Source organism: Hippocampus guttulatus, chromosome 13 (assembly GCF_054856545.1).
Source record: "Hippocampus guttulatus isolate MCC_2025c chromosome 13, RoL_Hgut_1.0, whole genome shotgun sequence".
Classification (NCBI taxonomy): domain Eukaryota; kingdom Metazoa; phylum Chordata; class Actinopteri; order Syngnathiformes; family Syngnathidae; genus Hippocampus; species Hippocampus guttulatus.
Genome location: NC_141273.1, coordinates 14,830,229 through 14,851,014, shown reverse-complemented (window position 1 = coordinate 14,851,014; position 20,786 = coordinate 14,830,229). Strand labels below are relative to the sequence as shown.

The following is a 20,786-nucleotide window of genomic DNA, read 5'->3' as shown; positions in this document are numbered from 1 at the left end:
CTTCCATATCCTATTGTCCAGACATAGAAAGAATATGGGAGATTGTTGTCACATGTAGGACACCGCTACTGTTTGCCAGAAATTCCAACTGCCCCCACCCCACTTAATTTTGCTTTTGGCCTAATTTTGCAGCCTTCCTGTATGTTTTTCCTCTTGTCTATTCATCTATTTTAGAAGGATAGTCTTCTACAGGTTCCATCTCAAATAAAGGAGATTGTTGTCAACACAGCCAGTACTTGCCCAAAGTTACAAAAGCTCCTTTAATGTCACTGGTGCCCTCCTTTATCAGCCTCGCTGGTCAGTCAGTATTCCTCTCATCTTTTCATCTGTGTGACAGGAGGTATTGCCTTCACAGTGTTCCATGAAGCATACTGGAGATTGTTGTCACATGTAGCACACACGCAGGATTTGCCAGAAATTACAGCAATACCATTAATGTCACTTAAGGGATTTTGTGCAGCCTCCTTGACCATCCATCCATTTTCCGAACCGCTTGATCCTCACTAGGGTCGCGGGGGGTGCTGGAGCCTATCCCAGCCGTCTTCGGGCAGTAGGCGGGGGACACCCTGAATCAGTTGCCAGCCAATCGCAGGGCACACAGAGACGAACAACCATCCACGCCCACACTCACGCCGAGGGACAATTTAGAGCTTCCAATCAACCTGCCACGCATGTTTTTGGAATGTGGGAGGAAACCGGAGCACCCGGAGAAAACCCACGCAGGCCCGGGGAGAACATGCAAACTCCACACAGGGAGGCCGGAGCTGGAATCGAACCCGGTACCTCTGCACTGTGAAGCCGACGTGCTAACCACTGGACTACCGGGCCGCCCCCTCCTTGACCAGTTTTCATTCATTTTAGAGGGCCTCTCTTTCTGTTGTCACACATCGGACACAAGCAGTACTTGCCAGAAGTTTCAAAAGCTTCTTCTTCTCTTTAGTAACCTCAGTGACCTGTTTCCAAGACGAACATGGGTGATTGTTGTCCAGTGTGGGAAATGGCTGGTATTGGCAGAAATTCCTACAGTTCCTATGTCACCCAAAGCCTCTTTAAATGCGGTCATTGACCAGTTTTCTTCCCGTCTTTTCATCTATCTTACAGGGGATATATATTTTTACATACTACATATTTTCCTCTCGTCTTTTCATCCTTTATGGAGGAAGTGTCTTCAGCGTGTTTTCTGAAGAATCTGGGAGATTGTTGTCCCATGTAGGGCAGTCTAGTACTGCGGAAACGAGACTTTACTGGCAACCGTTCTTCATGTTTTCCTCCAGCCAGCGAATGACATTCACCGACACACACGTCATGTGACAGGCATCAATCATGTGCCGTATACATTCGCAGGAAACTTCCATGAGTTTTTGGGAACACACGCCGGGACGAGCGCATTGACAGGTAGTACATCTTACGATCCAAATCGCGACAGCTCATCGTTTTTTCCGCCCTTTTTATTTTTTTCTTCTTTTTACTCTGCTGTTTGCATCCGCGAAGCATGTCGCCACCTGCATGACCTGGGCCACAAACTCTCGATTTGATTTTCAATGCATCGCAATTTCAGGTTTTTCCATTCGGCCAACATGGTGATCGGACGCTCCTTCAAAGCTTGGGTTGTAATGCAAAAATCACACTTACATATAGAACTGACCCTCAGTTTATGATATTCCAGATGTTCAATAAAATTCAATTTTAAATGAGTATTTAAACTCAGTTCAACGTAGTCGCTTATCCACAGGATGACAAAAGATTGCCCCTAAGCTATAACTTTAGTTCCAGAATTAGCCACTTGTCAGTATCCCCCCCCCCCAAAAAAAACACCAACAGGCTAAGTTGGATAAACCTTTAAAACTGAAAACAGTTTTCAAGTTTTTTTTGTCAATGAATTAATTTTTGGCCCATTCTTGACTTAGACGGATAATTTCCCCCAATTAGCCTGTTCAATAAAGGGTTTCACTCTATGTACTGTTCCAAATAAAATAGGAATACAGGTTCCGTTATACTGTCCTAAACTCAATTGCGCAGCACTCACAGAATGTTCTTGTAAACCATTCGAGTCGTTACGTTTGCTTGTAGCCCGTTTGAGCTCGGATCAATCCATCCTGACCGCAAAAGGGCTCCAAACACTCGGGATTATTTGCAGGAATGTCGTCGTAGCTGCTGCTGTTTTCTGCTTTGAACACATCTGCGTTTTCGCTCCGCAGGGTCCGTGACCGACAGACCTCCGGGGCCAGCAAACTCCGGGCGAAAAGGTGAGTTGCGCTCGAGAAATGTTTCATTCGGTTATTTTCAGATGTGGTCAAATGACCAAAATGAAGTGATAGCCTTTTTCTTAATGCGTCAGTTTGCTGGTCTGAGATACGCTCCGGAAGCAGTGTGTCAGTGTGTCGACACCTTATTTGATTTAAGGGCCTTATAATTTTTCTTTAAAAAAAAAAAAAAAAAAATCTAGATTGTATAAACTAAATCCAATGCAGTTTGTCTGTGCTTTGCTTTTAACGCAATTGCTTCCTCAAGGAATATTCCAGATGCTCCAAAGCTGCACGTGGGTGAGTATTTTCCGGGGGGTTACGTAAGACGCACCCTATCACATTCATTTCATGACCTTGATTTTTTTTTTTTCCAAAGCTCAAATTCCAATGAATCCGTCAAAACTAACCTGCCCAAAATATGTTTGCTTCAAATAAAGCCATATATATATATATTTAAATTACACCTGTTTTATTTTGTGGGGGGAAAAACAGTCGTCATTTCTGCCTGCTGTTATCGTTTACACAAACCCTCTGAGAGATCTTTAACTCATTCAGTACCAGCCAATTCTGGACCAAGTCTGAAAAGACGTTTTAAAAACGTCTTTGGGAGTGAATGAGTTAATTTTGCTGATTGAAAATTTTGGAGTAAATTTTGGATCAACAACAATCCCGAAGCCATAAAACATTGCCATCTATATCAGGGCAGAATGTCATATTGATGCGCATCCTCTTACTGTATCTTGACACTATTGGTCCCTGCATAACGTAAGTGTTAGCAATAGTAGAAATAAAACTACGGTATGTTAAGTGAAGAAAGGTTTAAAAAATAAAAAAACAGACCAATATTGATTCGTTTTTGTGTTAAAATATTTTTAGAGGAAATCACATCCCTTCCATCCGTATTATTGTGATGACGTCGGTAGTTATGCAAGTGCAGAATAGCCTTTTACCACTCACTCATTAAATTCATTCAACATTTCATCCCGGTTCAACTTGCTCACCGCCAAACACAAAACCAGACTCTTCAGTATAACAAACCAGGCCACCCAAATATGTGGTTGACTTCACACACCCTTGTCTGAACTGGACATCCGTTTTGGGATCCGGAAAGGCCCTTGAGGATCCCTTCCATCCCCTTCCCCAGTCATTCCAACTCCTGCCATCAGCCAGAAGGTGCAAATTCCCACTGGCCCGGAAAAACACCTACAAAAAATCTTTTTATTCCATCTGCTGGAACCATCGTGAACAATTTGAACGAATACATTACACTTTTCAACACGCAGTTTTTAACATGCACTAGTAATGTATTTTAAAAAAAAGTTGTTCATGTATTTATTTATTGCTTCATTTTTATTCTGTAAAATCTTTCTTGATGGGAATGTGTGAATGTGTTTGTGTGCCCTGTCAACGAAGAATTTCTGTCACTATCGGGAACAGACAAATCTTATCTAGCTAGCTAGCTATCTCTCTATCTATCTAGCTAGCTAGCTAGCTATCTTTTTTTATCCGCGCACCTTCTTCAGCATCCCAACACCGATAGCACACCCCTACCACCTGGCTTGTAAAAAAGGACAAAAATATAAAAAGAAAAAAGAAAAATAAGCCACTGCCAAACTAAAACCAAGAAAGAGTTAAGTTGACTGGAAACGATGATGGCGCAACCCCCTCTCCCTGGCCCACCATTATAGTTTTTGAGTTGGAAGTAAAAAATGTTTCGAGAAACATTTCACATTTTGTTGAAGAGGGGAAAAAATAACAATTGAGAAAAAAACCACAATGTCAAAATGATTCCACCAGACAAGTGTCACAGCGGTCTGGTGTGTTTGTGTGCTTCTTGGTCTTAAAAAAAAAACTGTGTTAATGTGAGGCTGTTTGATGTCAGCGTGAGAGCTATTTCATTCTGCGTGTGAGTGTGAAGGACATTTCGAACAAGCGGGTGGCCATGCTTTGTTCTTCTGTTCTCCGTGTACGTGTGTGTTTTTGTGTGTGCGCGCGAGCGTGCAACGTTTTTGTGTCCACCTTGCAAATCCCAACCATTCAACACTTGTGGAGAGTAGATTGTATTAACCTCAATAATGGTAGTCTCTTTCCGTTTCTTTCTCACCCTCAATCCAGATGACGGCTCCAAGCCTACGGCCACCGTGGAGACCCTCGTCCCTGCCGAAGGCGACGGTAAGGGTCCTCAAGTTTTGCAATTTCAACACGTAATCACCCCGGGGGTCTCACGTTGAAAAAATATATATAGGCAGGTGTTAGGGACACTGGCAGAGAACCAAAACCCTGTTGGCAACTAAAGTGAGGACAACACTGCACAATTTTTACTTATTTATTTTATGTGATGTATTTATTGAATCAGTGAACTGCCAGAGCAGAAACAAAAAAAAAATAGTTTGAAGCTTGCCTTCAACTAATATTGTCAAAGTCTATTTGAGTCCTCCTCATATTCGTGAAATGAAAGCCAAACTTTATAAACTATCCATCTGCAGCGAGCCAAAAATTGTCATTTGATCGCCTGTGGATTATGCAGTCAGTTTGTCAACTCAAATCGAAAACGACTGTTTCGGTTAACAATGTAAAATGTTGATGTGCAAAAATAATAGCCAAGGGGCGGCTCAGTGGGCCAGTGGTTCGCGCGTCGACCTCACATTGCAGAGGTTGCGGGTTCGATCCCGGCTCCGGCGTTCCTCTGTGGCGTTTGCATGTTCTTCCCGTACCTGCGTGGGTTTTCCCCGGGTGCTCCGGTTTCCTCCCCCATTCCAAGAACATGCATGGCAGGCTGATGGAGCACTCCAAATTGTCCCGAGGTGCGAGTGTGCGCGTGGATGCTAGTTCGTCTCTGTGTGCCCTGCGATTAGCTGGCAACCGGTTCAGGGTCTCCCCCGCCTACCCCCCGAAGACAGCTGGGATAGGCTCCAGCCCCCGAGCGACCCTTGTGAGGATAAAGCGGATCAGAAGTGAAGAAATAATAGCCAATTAAAATGTTTATTTTGAGCTAGTTAATTTTTTTTTGGGCTCCTAAACCTTGGCGGACAACGTCAAGCACATTAGGGCTGCAAGGCGTCACTTTTATTTTCACACATGATTTTGAGGTGACTTCTGCTGTTGCCAAATTGTTGTTGTTGTTTTTTTTTTTTTTACCATTTTTCAAAAAAATAGAAAAAAAAATGTGTTTTGTTGTGTGTTGTGTGCAGAATTTGGAGGAATTTTTATTTGTAATTTTTTTTTCCGTATTTTTTTGGAGGACGGGTAATTTGGAATAAGGGTGCAACCGTGAGTTCAGCCTTGTGAATACTTTCCGAATGCACCGTAAAAGCAGTGACCAGCCGTCATAAATAATTCCTCACGCTGCCATGCTTGGCGGCGTTAGCGGCGAGTAAGGTTGCCGTCGCTAACATGACATCCATCTGTCACTGCAGAGGTAACCGCCCCCACGCTGTGGATCAAGCAGTTGGTTTACAAGGAGAACAAGCAGAACAGCTCCACATCCAGGAAGCAAGGTGAGACTTCGCGTTTTAGCGTGTGCCCATCTTGATGTTTGACGGATGCTAACGCTCCACAATGTTACGTGCATCCATGTTTAGATTCCGTTTGACTCTGAGATGTGGACGCCCCACAAAGTTGCATGTGGACATGTTTTGTTTTTTGTAAAGAGTGACATGTGAACGCTCCACAACGTTGTGCATAGCCACGTTGATATTCCGGTAGCCTCCGACTTGGTCCTTTTCCAACATTGTGGGAGTCGATTCTGACATGTGGCCGCTCCGCAACGTCATCTGCATCCATGTTTGTTTATTCCAGTAACACTCTGGCATGCGTTTGTTCCACAATGTTGTCAACGAGTTGCCTCCCAAGAAAAAAACAAACACAACTTGGTTTCATTTTACGAGCAAACCATTTTGTCTGGCGAAACGCCGACGTGCATCTTGACCAACATGCAGCATTTCCTCTCATTTTAACTGCTCGCTTTGAGAGAATTTTGCAGTGATTATGGAACAGCTGAAAGCCATTGGGGAGGCGGACGGACAGGAGAGGACCGGGTGGGGGTTAACTCCGGCGGGGAGGCTTTGAGGATGAAGGGAATCAGACGACGGAGGAGGAGGAAAGATTCGGACTGAATGAGGATACGGACCAGCGCTTAAAAATTCACTTGGCACGGCGCCTGGAGGAGTGGAATGCATAAAATAGAGCCGGTCTGTTCTCAGCACGTCATCTTTTTGTCCGCTATATAAAGAAGCAGCAAAATTGTTCCATGCTTAAAATGACTTTGTAGGTTTCAGCTGTCGGGCTGTGCTGTTCCTGTCAAGGGAAGAGAAGTAACACCGGTAATACAATAAAACAATAAGAAAAAGAAATCGGTACAACGCTAGATTGAGTTACACTCCGTCTTCTTCCATTCACATGCCTGAAAATAATTTTCTTCAGAGAGTGCAGTGTAATGTCGCGATCACCAGACACGTTGCAGACATCTCCGCCTACATTATGAGGTGGAAATACGGGACTCTCCGCCGTAACAGGAAGCCCAAGGTCATCCTTTGAGCACTTTGTGCAGATCCACTGAAGACGCATGACCGGACCGCTAACACCAGCTTTCAGGCTGTTGGTAACTTGGCCACTGTCAAACTTGCTGTGGCTCGACCTGTTGACTTGACAAGTGACGTCAAGAGCGTGACGTGACTAGTCGCTAATTATTTGATTTGTGGTGCACCGCTATTGTGTGCTTTTCTTCCGAAGGCCTGAGTTCAACGACTTTCAGAATGTTGATGCCACTGAGTTGACCCGGGACAGTAGTCGTTGCCTGCCGTTGTGAATAAAAAGCTTGCATTGCGAAATAGACCTTGCTGGATGTTTGAACTCTTTTCCTGGCAGGAAGTACTAATTATCATGAATCAAAATATACCGGTCTTCTGATACTGTACAAATATGGGCTGTTTATTTGCCGTTGCAGCTCATCATTAAACCATCTCAGTTTTGCTGGCACGAGACAAATTTTTGACGCCTTTATTTTTCGACTTTTGGCCAAAACACGTTTTTGTTCGTTTCAACTTTTGGACGTGACAGGAAAAACATTCTGATGAAAAACATAAGGTGTCATCCGAAAGCCAAAGTCATGAAGCTTTGAAGGTACGACGTGTGACTCAATGGAAAACAAAAACAAGTGGAGAAAAGTTGCCTCGACATCTTATTCTCCTCATGCCGAGACCACCGGCGCTGCAGTGGGACTAATCGGCTCCATACTTTTGTTACGCACGCCATATTGCCACCATCTTGAAATGCAAAGGTACTAAACAGTTGCAGCTTAAGGCCTCACATCTCTCGATTGTGAGGCCTAAAACGGACCGGGAGCCACGGCACGTCGTCGCGCTCGTCTTCGGAATGAGGAATGGCCCAAATGGACGCGAGTGTAAATAAGGCGCGACGGGGACGAGATGGCGCAGAAGCATCTTAAGAGCACGGCTCGCAAATATGATCATATTTTATTGCGGTGTTTGGCAAAGTGTCATTCTCCATGACAAAGTTGGGTCTCGGGGGGGGGAGGGGGGGCACCGTAACCACTGCGTAAACAGCAGAGGCTTACAGGATACACAGGATTCCTCCCTTCAAAACACGTATTTTAGGTTCCTTGAAGGCTCTCTCCATTTTTTTTGAATATGAGTGTAAATGTTTCGTCGATATGTGCCCCGCGCTTGGCCGGCAACCATTCTAGGGTGTCCTCGTTCTCTCGCGCTGAGTAAACTGTGACAAGCTTCAGCTCCTCTGGTCCATGTTTGGTGTGGTACACACCATGTCAGCAAACAGCACGGTGACCCTGTTGAGTCGGCAAGTGACTGATGACGAGTTCGACAACACCTCCGATGCTAATTAGAGGATGGTTGAACATGTCCTTATGGTCGAGGCCTTTTTCACTTTTTTTTTTTTTTTGATAATTCAAAAGCAGGGTGTCATTTTTCATTGGTGAATTTTCATGAGTTTCGTATTCATTCTTATTTTTGTCAGATTCCAGTTAGTTCTGTCACCACTGTGGGTTTTTCTTTCATGAGCAGAGCGACCCCAACAATTTTGTCCATAGTGGATGGATGAATTTTCCTCTTTGTTCTCCATTGGGAGGTTGAAGGGGGGCGTGTGTGCTTTTACAACTTGAGGAAAGGTTGTGAGGCAGAAATCAACCAAACGATCTACGTGGGCATATACCGTACATCATTTTCCAATCATTTTTGTCATGTTTGAGTGGTTGAACGCAATGTCTTTCATAGGCTTTTTGAGAATATATTTTTGAAGGGTTCACTCACGTTTGCACGACACTGACACTGTACTCTGAGCCGATTTTGGAGGTGTTTTATTTTATGGTGTGTTTTTTTTGTTTTGTTTTTATCTGTCGGGGTGTTGAAGGGTTTTTTGCATGCTTTTGACATGCTCGGTCGGGGGAGTAAGTTCAGCACATGACCCATCTGCTGTTTCCAGACTACTTTGTGAACGTGCATTGAGTTTGTTCGTCATGCTTCTAGAGAAAGTTCCTTCTTGCGACCAGGAGCGACAGAGCGCCCTGGACGAGGCCCGGCAGAACCCCCGTGAGGCCGTCTTCATCCCCGACTGCGGGTCCGGCGGCCTGTACAAGGCCGTCCAGTGCCACCAGTCCACCGGCTACTGCTGGTGCGTGCTGGTTGACACCGGCCGACCCATTCCGGGGACCTCCACCAGGTAATGAATGCGTGTTATTTCACGCCGCCTTTGTCGGCCGTTTCCTTGTTAGCTTTACGGCTTAGGACAGTTGACAGAACAAATTGTTGCTTTCCATTTCATTGAAGCAAAAAAAAAAAAAAAAAAAAGAGTCATGCCATGTAAATAGGGTGAAGAAAAAAAATATTCTCACTCTGTATTTAGGTCATTGCGGGTACAGTACTTGGGTAAGTACTGAATCAACTAATGTGCTTAAGTAAAGGTACAATGGTCTCAACAGACACATTGTTTCATGGTCCAAGTTGCCACGAGATGGCGGTGAAATACAACTTTTGTCAAAATGAAGGTCCTCAACTCACTTCAAAATAGTTCCTTGGGCCCAAGATGCCACAAAATGATGTCAAAGTAACACTAAAAATGTGTTTTCCGGCCAGTAATGGAAGATAGGCTCCTTAAAAACCTGCTGAAGTATCAGGGCCCGACATTAATGGTGGCCCGATGGCCGTGATTTCTGGCCAACATGCTTCTTGCAAATGCTGGCCTGACTGGCCAGTAGGGATTCAGCCATACGCTCAAACGGGCTTTTGCCAGTGCTGTCCTTGCTACTTCACTTTTTTTAGAGGCTCTAAAATGTTGGGAGCCCAGCTCACTCTGGGATCTGAAGCCAGGTTACTGATTTAAGCACAACAGGTCTTTCACTCTCCCAACAGATGGGGGACGTCTTCCTTTTTCATCCGGCTCCCACTCCGTTCCTGTCTTGTGATTCTCGTCCCAACAGGTACCAGACGCCAGAATGTGACGGAGCCGCACGTTCTCGCAGCTCCGACGCCGAAGATCTGTTCCAGGGCCGAGACCTGACAGGTTTTTTTTTTCTTCAATTTTTTTTTCCTGCCGCAGTCAAAGTTAACCTTTGGATGGGGTTCCAATGAGCCACGTTGACAGCGAGAATGTAATTTTTTTCAACGGCACATTGCTCTCATATCCAGAGATTTTTTTTTTTTTCACGTAAAACCACATTTTGTTCGTAACATCGGAACATATGACTAAATTTTTGGCAATGGGCAATGATCCAATTTCACTTCATTGGGCTTAAAATAGGGCGAGGCAACGTTGTTGAAAAGTGTATCCGCTGTACAAAGTATTTCGTAGCAGTCGATATTGATATGTATTGAATTTTTTTTGTTTAACTCTTCAAAATAAGGACACGGAGGAAATAAGCTAATGTTGAGTAAATTTATTTTAAAATAACAAGGCTAATATTGCTGTTTATTTTTTTACAGGTTGCCCCGAGGGGAAAAAAGTTGAGTTCATTACGAGCCTGTTAGACGCCCTGACCACAGACATGGTTCAAGCCATAAACTCACCGGCGCCCTCTGATGGCGGGAGGTAGGCAACGACAATCTAAACTGCTGAATCCATCAGATTGTCTATTGGGAAGTACTATCAGTCATGTTATTTCCAGTTTATAGCGATTTTCAGGGAGAATGCTCACAAAATTGCTTCACAGGAGTTATAATCACAGGTACAGTATAGAACATTTCGAAATACGTTTTACATTGTCTAGTTTTATAAGATTTGACTGCAGCATTTGATACAGTGGCTCACAGTATGCCATTGAGTCGTTTGCAGCACTAGGTGGGCATTGGCGGGAGCGATGTTGAGTGGTTTAGATCCTATTTAGCTGACAGAACCTTTTGTGTTAGCCTTGGCTGGTCTGAGTCACGTACTGCCCTCTGTCATGTGGTGTTCCACAAGGCTCAATTCTGGGGCCTCTGCTGTTCTCGCTGTATCTGCTCCCTTTTGATTCCATCTTAAGGAAACATGGTATTTCCTTCCCCTGCTATGCGGATAATTGTCAGATATATGTCCCATTGAGCAAAAAATATGCTTTCTCATAAAGGCCACTTTTATCCCGGATGGCATAAAATTTCTTGAATTTGAATGAAAAGAAGACAGAAGTGATAGTGTTTGGTCCCATTGGCCCTTGTACATACCAACCTGTAGACTTGGGTCCCCTGAGTTGAGATTTTACAACCATAGTTGTATTTATTGAAAACAAACGGGGTACATTAGATAACGTCATTGTTTTGAGCAAATAGTCATGATGGTGCAGGGCGGTGCACCTATCGAGACAAAATATGGCACATTTAAAGGGACAAAGACAATGCATATTTCACGGCTGATGTCCCCTTTGTTCATAATCCCTTGTTTTAGAACGCAGTCGCCTTCTTCCGATCTGTCTGATTGCTTTTTCCTTGAAACGCAAGAGTTTGGAGGAAGCGCTCATGGTTTTCATTTCACACTCCCAAACATACTAGCAGAACCGATTAGAATCAGATGGCTATTGAAATTGTCAAATCTTTTATTGCAGATGACAAAAAAACAAATCAAAACATTATTTTGCCGATTCATTTAACAATGACCCCCCCACAGCAGGTTCGTGGAGCCGGACCCCAGCCACACGCTGGAGGAGCGGGTGGTGCACTGGTATTTCGCCCAGCTGGATGCCAACGGCAGCCAGGACGTTGGCAAGAAGGAGCTGAAGCCTTTCAAAAGGTACCTGAAGAAAAAGGCCAAGCCCAAGAAGTGCGCCCGGAAGTTCATCGACTACTGCGACCTGAACAAGGACAAGGCCATCTCGCTGCACGAGCTTAAGGGCTGCCTAGGAGTCGGCAAGGACGGTAAGAGAAGAGACGCATGAGATGATATCACTTAAAAAAAAAAAAAAATTATTCATCCACAAGCGAGGGCTTCATTTGGTGGAAATGTACTCACGAAAAAAATGTCAGAAGTACTGTCAAATCAGAAGTACTGATTCAAGTACCTGGTTTGACTCAACGTGCAGAGGTGGCGTAAATACTCACACTCTATACTTGAGTAGAGGTAAAGTTACTTGTGTGTAATAAAAAAAGAAGAAGGTAAAAGTAATGATTAAACTCCTGTACTTAAGTTTAAAAAAAAAAGTCGACTTTGATCTATAACTGTACTCTTCTTTTTAGGAAATGAACAAACTGCAACGTTAGTACAATACAATACAATACATGCTGATTTATATAGCGCTTTCACAACAGCGACAGCTGTAACAAAGCGCTTCACAAAACAGTTAACATAAAAGTAATACAAAACAGTAGATTGAGTCTTTTTCTGAACAAAATACCTGAATGTTTTTTTCCTCTATTATAAGTGGCAGCAATAATAATGGATTGTTATTTTTAAAAAATAGAGCAAGGGAGAGAGAGAAAGAAAGAAGGTGGCTTGCTTGTTACCGGAATACATCAGCTAGTCATCAAGAATACACACTGAAAAGTACATTCCATTTCATATTGTAATGTAAAGGTTCAAAGGATTGGTTCGTTTAATCTAAAACCATCATTTTAATTATTATTATTTTTTTTTGCAGGTGGTTCAACAGCTGGCAGCAACTACGGGACAAGGCAAGGGACAAATGTGTTCAGTAAGAGCGACAAATGCTACTACTTTGACTAATATGTCTCTGCTGATAGTGATAGGTTGTTTGTTTGTTTTAACCGGATTAATGAGCACATTAATGACAATAGTTGCGTCTCCACATTTAGACATCAAGATTATTCTTCATTATATATGCGACATTTTAGACTCTCAAAATTCTCCTCCTTAGCACCTCTTGCAAGGTTTTGAAAATTCTGCACTCGAGCCATTTTCCTCTAGAAATGCACAATTTGGGTCCTTTTATAGGTTTAAGTAACGGGGAGGCTATTATTATCTATTGCCTTTAGCACTCGGAAATCACTCCGCCGGCCTCTGTTCTATTGGATGCGCCTTGTGACGCCACTGCAATGTCACTGTGACGCCACCCAGGAATTGAGAATATTTCAATTCAAGGGCCCGTCACTCTACGGCAAACGGCCACTTTGCGTGTTGCAATACATAACGAACAGGTTCGTCGACGGCAGGCTGCGAGTTGCTATGTGTCGTGCAAAAAGGCCTTTCTTCTTCGTTCTGATTCACTGGCAAACACGCGGCGGTGAGAAGTAAATTGGCCGCTGCAAAAGTGTCATGGATCCAACGGCGATTTTGAGTGGATGCTGAAGGTGTGTGCAAAAGAACGTTTCCCCACATTTATTGTTCCCGTTAATGAGGCCCATTGTGTTCAGACATGCCTCAAGAATTCTAAACGGCCCACATCTTTTTTTTATTTTTTATTAAGTCACCATGGCTTTGCACTCCGTGTCGCAATGTGAGTTGCTATTTTATGGGGCGGGCTTATTAAGAGCATGTGGTGGCGAAACGCTACATATCCCACTCATGGAAAAAGTCTTGAAATGCTAAAGTTGTGGTGGTTTTTTTTTTGTTGTTGTTTTTTTTCTTTTTTCCATTTTGATGGGTGGTCCCCGGGTGGCCGTTTTCTCCACATAGCCTCCCGCCAAGTCAGCAGCCTTGCTGTTAATCTGGTTCCCTTGGTCCCCCGAATGAACATGACCACATTTTATTGAGTTTGGAGATTTTTGGCTTCAGGGGGTCCTTTCGCAACACGCTGTTGGCTAAGGCCAGTGAGTCTCAACCATTGTGCAGTTCTGGTAAAGTAAAGTGACTCTTTTGTAAAATGTCTTGATTAACTAAACTATGAGGGAAAAAACCTTGCTGGTAAGATACCACTAACAAGAACAAACAAAAAAAATTGAAAGGGCTATTCAAAAATGAATAATATTAAAATTTGGTTGACACACTTTTTAGGTGTCCTGAAGGAAATTTCACTTCTTGGTACAAAAGTTATTATTTGCCAGGAATAATGCATCTTTGTGTAGCTTTGCCAGCGACACTCGATTAAATGTCGTAAAATCCTTCACTAGATGTCAGGAGGTGCACAATAGTTTGTTTAGTACTCCCTCCCAACTCACTCCCGTGCTTTAGGGAGTGAGTTGGGAGTCCTTGAAAAAAAATTTAAACCCTAGTAAAAGACACTTATTTTTTAACTGTATCCGTAAGTGTCTCTTCTCACTCTTGTCGCCGTCAAGAAATGGGAGACTAGCGTATAACATCACTTTGAGGAAATGTGAAGAAGACAGACTGGAAATTTCTGCTTTAGGCAGTCATCATAAACGGAGCGAACAGTGTTGCTCCTTCCTTAATCTTGCTGGTTGCTCGACTTTTCCCGGTGAGCTCTGCGCTACGGCGTCTCGATTTGGTTTGCATGATTTCCTGGGTGGATGTAAACTTCCGAGGCAAAATGCACACAAGCAGACCTCTCGACCAACGAACTGGATTCCAAATGTTCTATTTGTCGTTTACCTTGGCAACAGTCACGGAAGGGTGCAGATCACACAAAAGTCTTTTAAAGTCTTTATGAATAACATTTTATCGAGAAAACCTTCAGGTTGTTTACATGACGTTCTGGTCGTACTGGTCCATGTATATTTTTTTGCACATTTTGTCCTCATTAACTGCGCACCATGTTTGTTTTGGGTGAAACTGTTGAAACCGTTGAAACTGTTGAGATGAGAGTTATTGCTTCTTTTCAAAAGAGCCCTGAAAAACGACACGAAATGCAAACCTAAAAAAAAAGTTTGTTGCCTCTGAGCGCAAGCGTATCATAATTGGCTTGTCTTGAGTCAAATGTTTGTTTGTTTGTTTTTTACTTTTAGAGCATCGCGGGCAAGGACAGGAAAGGGCACAAAAAACTTGAAACCAAAAATAAAGTGTATGTGAAGTAATCTGGCACAATGTGTTAACTGTGAAGGCACGATTTGGAAACCGTTTTGGTCTCTTCGCAATGAACGGAGATAGAAACACTTAGTTCCACAAAACTCGGATTAAATGCATCGCAGTAGAGCTTTAAAATCTCGACACTTTATAGTTCACAAACGTCAGCTTCCTGATTTGAATCAATTACCGGTATTTTTCTCCTCTCCCTTGTTCGAAAAAGTAAATGACTCAAAACAAGTTGATTTTCTATCTTCATATTTGGGGCCTGTTACGGTTAAATGATCTTTTAAGATTTGAAAAATCCTTATATCTACCAGATCTTGGCCAAGATTTAACTTTCTAGAAGCTTAAAAAAAAAAGTTGCTAGAGCGATCAGAAAAGTCACTAAATATAGTGACCAAATTGCTACGTTTGCAACACTGACACTCACTTTGGAAACTAGTGCATCTATGTTCACAGCTATGTTGTTAGTGTAAGCAGTGCACATCAACGGGGGCACGCTCTGAACTACGAAAGTCAGCACAAAAAGAACATTAAAAAAAAAAACATCCTGAAAATATTCAGCGGTTTCGTGATGATGAAGTACTGCCTGCGCAAGTGAAAATACAGTCCCTTGACGACCGTCTCAACAAGTAGCTCCGTCCGCCTCCTAGTCGCCATTGGCCCAGCAAATGAGGTGCCGCAAGGTGAGAGGTCGTTTGTACATCGGAATGATAGGAACCATCAGTAGTGTACAAAAACGCATTTTTGTGACACAACATGAAACTGCAAAAATATACAAAATGGAAATAAAATAAATCACGCTCATCAGAGATGCTGATTGTTAAATGCTTGTTTCGAACAAATTACCGTGATGTTTACAGACTGCGTTTTGCGCCCCAAAATTGGGCTTGCTCTGCCCGACCAATCAGAGCATCGAAAAAAAAGCTGACATTTTTGTGGGCTGCCTAGCTGGCCTTCTTAGGCCAAACCGAAATCTGATTGGTTACGGAAACAGTCCCATTGCTAATAAAGGTTAAGCTACATTAGCCAAGACTAACGATTCTGCAGGCCCTGGACGCACTTAGCCCGAAATCTGATTGGACCCCCCCCCCCCCCCCCCCCCAAAAAAAAAAATCTAACATTAACATCCTGGACACGTTGAAAAAGTAGTGAGAATGGATCACTTGAAAATGCATGTAAATTTTATTTATCCTCAAATAACTATTATTTATAGTCAATAGTCAAATAAAACTTTTTAAAGGCACTAAATGGGGAATTGGGTACTTAACCTGCACGGTACGGAGAGCCAAGCCAAAGCTATGGAATGTGAGTCAAGTCGTCTCTTATGCTTTTTGGCCAACAAAACCATACTTAACATATCGAATGTCTAAAACGAGCGGTCGTTGCAAATAGTTGGCCGTAATGTTTGATTTCCATGTGCGTGAAAGTGGACCTCAATGTGCCGCACGCGTGAGATTTATGGCCCCGTCGAGAGATGGTGAACGCTAAATCCAGGAGCTACCGAGGGTCCACCTGCACTAAAAATGTCGCCAAGCGTGCCTACAAACACAAGCTTCCACATACCGACGTGCTCACTATGTTCCGAAACACACACACACACACACACACTCTATATTGTGGCCATCTGTAAGCAATCAAAGCTTATCATTTTTTCTCCAGCCCCTCCGTATGTCCGTTATAATAATAATATATTTTTAAAAAAGAGCCTACTCCCATCCATCTGTAATGAGGGAAGGCTTTATGAAGGCCTTTCTGCTTTGTAGTCATTAAGCCAAATAAATCCACAAACTTAAAAGAAGTCATAAAATATTGCGACTAGCAAGTGTGTTAAAAATGTTGCCTTGGTAGGGGTATCATGGGTAAACCCACAAAAAAAAAAAGTCTGGAAAAAAAAGTGTGAAAAGACACATGAAGGCAGGAATTGTGGCTTGAAGTGACATTTGGTGGGGGAATCGGTCCTTAAACCCCGAAGTGACATTTTGGGGTCTGACTCGATGACAACATTTTTTTTGGGGGGGGGGGGGGGTTCAGTCCTCAAACCCCAAATTTAGTTGACAAGACCATCAGGAGGAGACCTACAAAAAAATCTCCAGAGGCCATGTCTTAAAAAGGAATTTTAAAAAGACCCACAACAAAAACACTTGCGCTTTCCCCTCAGGCACCTGAAATTCCACAAAAAAGTCTCAACAAAGCCATGCCCGTAAAGACAGACGAGTTATGCCATTAAAAACAACCGTTTTCGGGTCTGACTCACCATATTTCTTTCTTTTTTGTTGTTGTTTAATTTTACGACCAAAAATTTAGGAGAATTTTGTCTTAAGTAAATCCACAAAAACATTAACGGTTTATAGCCGAAAATACTTTTGTTTTGTTGACGCGGCCATTTCGACATTATTTTGGCTCTTTCCAGGGTTGCTTCAAACATTTACTTTTCCCTCGAGATTTTGTGTGATTGCTACCAAATTTGAACCTCGTGTACGAAACGGATAAAATAACGTTAAATCAACCAATATTTTTGCGAGTGGGTGGACGTTGGTGGTGACGTTTGATGACGGTAAATCGCAGTTTTATGATGATCTGGAGGCGGAGGTCTTTTTTTTTTCCCTTCACTTTCCAAGGGCCGTTATAGAGCGAGAGCTACATTATCTGCAGGATACAAACACTTAAGATGAATCCCTAAACGCATAACCTGTCATGTCGGACCTACGTGATCAAATCAGCGCGTGTCATAGTTAATGGCGTCTTTCCGTGCTGTGATTGCAGCAGGTCGCCTGGTGTGAGAGGAGAAAGTTCCCGGAGCCGAGACGAGAGCAGAGGGCACAGAAGGAAGGCATCAGCACGCTCGCATGACGGTGAAAAAAAAAAAGACTGATCGGAGAGAAAATAACTTCCTGACTTGTTACACACACACGCACACACACACACACACATACGCGCAAAACAGAAGAAACCGAAGCAGCGCCAAAATATTTGCACTTTCTCCTCCATGTTTGCATTTTGGTTTGCTTGTGGTGTTTCTGTCAAGAGTGAGAATATATCTACAGTTATATGTAAAAGTCGTCACGTCACAAGTGGAGCATGGGCTTAAATGTTAGCAGTTAGCCGGCGAAAGTGCACATGGCTCTCAACTAGGGATGGGCATCATCTCGATTGTTTAAAAAAAAAAAAAAGTCCAAGTCACGAATCGCGTCATGAAGCGGCGCAGGGGTCGAAAATTTGTGGTTTGCAAAAGACCGACATGACATTGTGACATTTATGGGCATTGAAACGGGGGTTCAGAACATTCAGTGATTCTGACGTCTCATTCCAAAAAAAAAAAAAAAATTCAGAAGGAAATAATTTGATTGCGTGAAGTCGCGTCTCGACAAAATGGAGGAAGATAAACATCACGTCAACGATTGGCAGAGAAAATGATTTGGAACATTCGGAGGCAGATTGGCATCCCGTTTGCGTCGGATCTCGTCTAGACGAAACCGAGTGCGCGTGATTTCCAATGCGGGCTACAAAAGAACTTTCGAACACTCTCGGAGCTCTTCTCCCGCGTGATTAAGCATACTGTAAAATCACGTCAATAACACTCATGAGGGTCAGCTATCATTGTTGAAACAGGAGTTCAGAACATTTCGACTCATTTTCTCCATGGTTGTTGAAAGAAATGCCGCGGATTGCCCATCCCTACTAGCAAGCGGTGAAGGAATGTTTGTTGTACATAGGAAACGGGGGCGCAATGAATTAGAATGAAACTGTGACTGCCGAAGTTGAGTTCATCAGCACGGAAATTTTAGCGGGATGGAACCCCTTGCACTGTAAAAACATGGGTTGCAAAGGGGGTGGAACATTTACGGAAACTTTGCCATAAACTGCCATGGGAAAATTCGCCTGGGTAATTGAGCAGATGTTTCAAATCCGACACTTTCCACGTGGGAAGTCACCGGGAAGGTAATCGCGGCCAAGCATAACCGTAAACATTTTTTTGTTTTGTCAGACATCCATCAAAAATAGACGCCGTTACGCTTGCAGCGTTGCCTTGAGATACGAGTGAGCCAACTTGAGGGTATTTCCACATACGAGCCATCAGTCGGCCTTTTTTTTTTTTTTTTGCTTTGACTGAACTCCACTCACTTCACAATAAGCAGCAGTTTAGCAAATGTTACACAATTAATAAAAATGCTTCAAATTGTCACTCTCGGTTGACTTGTACTGTATGTCGCACTTAACATGAAGAAAAAAAAATTACACTGTACGTCAAGCAACGTCGCTTTACCTTATGTTCGCCTAGCTTAAAGCTAACGTGCTATCCATTAGCACCGATAGTCACTGTTTTAGAAGCATATTGCGGAATAACATATCTACATGTACATCTATTTTCCCCAAATAGATTTCATCTATCCCTGTCGATTCCCACAAATTCATGTGACTTCCCGTGGAAAGTTTCCGACATTGAAAATTCCCGGAATTTTTCCAACCCCGACGGCAAGTAACCTTTCTAGAAACATTAGCGGTTTTTGACAGTGTGACATCTGACTTGTATTGTGGCGGGGCGAACTTTGCATGGAGTAAGGATTCACTTCACTTGCTTAGCATGTTGTACCAACATGATGTTGGGATATCTTTTTTTTTTTTTGGGGTGAGGGTTGGCATACGCTGGGTTACTTCTTACCAAACTCACTTGTCTGACTTTGAGTTAATTATGAGAAAATAATTCACACTACTGTGATGTTACGGTTGAGCGATATGGTTTGAACATAAAATCTCAGATTTTGTTTCCACAAAAAAAAAATTTGATCTTCTGATTTATTTCAATCAGCCTCCCCCGTTCACAAAAACGCTGCCGTTGAAGTTTCACGCCGTTTAGCTTTCAGTATGTCGTTTAACGGCCAATGGAAACAAGTTCTATCACATATTAGAAAAAATAAAAATGCAACACCGTATGTGATCTGATATCTACAGAAAAATAAATTCTAAACAAATCAACAAGTAAAATTAACTCACCCAGCGTATGCCCAATTTAGCTTTGGATAAAATGTAACAGCTGGCTAAATTTTGTCCTCAACCTCAGGCATAGGCAAGTGGCGGCCGAGTTTAGTCTGTGCTCCTCGTCCCCTCCGAGTGCGTTTTGTCTGCGCATGATGCATGAAGATCAATGTCCTTTGCTAACCGTTGTTGTAAATTCGAGTTCGTGTCAAAAAAACAAGTAATAAGAATAAAAAAAACATAAAATAAGCAACATTCTGTGAGTGTTTCATTACAACCAGTACAAAAGTTTCAACTCGAGCTTGACACCCCCCCCCCCCCCATTCCCCCCGCCTTCGCAATCTACTTGACTGTTGAAGATGTAGCGATGCCAGGAAATAATGGTGAGGTGACTAAACATGAGCAGTAAATGGAATACTATGTTTACATGCCTCAGTCCATTCATTTTGGCAGCCCCGCTCTGGTTAATCCTGCTTTTTGTACACAACATGTGACGTTATGCAGATTGCAGTCCGTAAAATAAATATTTGAGTCTTTCGGAAAAATATCAAAAGTCAACATGTTGATTGTTTTCCTGCATTTCTTTATAATAAGTTGTGCTCCGAAGTGATCCTATCCATTGTTTTGTGTATGAGTATAATATGATGCCGGAAGCCCAAAATGAAAAAAACAAATTTTGAGGGTTTTCCCAGACTCGGAAAACAACAAATTTTGCAGGCATCATGATAAACCCATACAAAATAGCCTGTAGCACCTTGCTAGAATGTTTAAAAGCGAAAAGACGTGCCCTGAAGCCAGTTTCTCTTGTGAACATGGAATTTGGCAGGCTTGTCTATCACGAGTAGACTCGGGGGGGGGGGGGGGGGGGGGGGGGAACGTCTCCGGCAGACATGCCCGATAAGACACAAGAAGACTGCCGTTTTGGTTAGAAGCCAACATTTTGACATTTGCTAGCTAGTCCGTTTACCTTAGCAACATACAATTTGGTCGGCATGTCTATGAGTTGACCCACCAAAAATTTTCAAGAAAACATGCCCAGAAACACTCAAATCTACTATTATGGTCAGTCCCTAGACAACATGTCTATTGATGAGTAAATCCACAAAAAATAAAATAAAATCTCACAAAGCCATGCAGGAAAAGCCGCTGGCAATCTGACATCAATTTAATCATTGATTAACCTGTGGATTATTTTGTCGATTAATC

The 20,786-nt window shown here is 42.9% G+C and overlaps 1 protein-coding gene across 6 annotated transcripts in view; it reads left to right on the top strand.

The window, feature by feature from the left end:
• The window catches only part of smoc1 (SPARC related modular calcium binding 1), a 34,772-nt gene extending 14,943 nt beyond the window's left edge, over positions 1-19,829 (top strand). For 4 of the 6 annotated variants that reach the window (XM_086126764.1, XM_086126763.1, XM_086126760.1 and 1 more), the window contains exons 8-16: positions 2,199-2,246; positions 4,362-4,418; positions 5,663-5,743; positions 8,750-8,942; positions 9,700-9,782; positions 10,202-10,307; positions 11,355-11,602; positions 12,322-12,355; positions 17,370-19,829. In XM_086126764.1, coding sequence (XP_085982890.1) covers positions 2,199-2,246; positions 4,362-4,418; positions 5,663-5,743; positions 8,750-8,942; positions 9,700-9,782; positions 10,202-10,307; positions 11,355-11,602; positions 12,322-12,355; positions 17,370-17,478 — 959 coding nt within the window. In that variant the 3' untranslated portion in view covers positions 17,479-19,829. Of the gene's footprint in view, positions 1-2,198; positions 2,247-4,361; positions 4,419-5,662; positions 5,744-8,749; positions 8,943-9,699; positions 9,783-10,201; positions 10,308-11,354; positions 11,603-12,321; positions 12,376-17,369 lie in introns of all 6 variants that reach the window. The other 2 variants (XM_086126761.1, XM_086126762.1) reach the window with 2 other exon arrangements.
• The last annotated feature ends 957 nt before the right edge of the window (positions 19,830-20,786 follow it).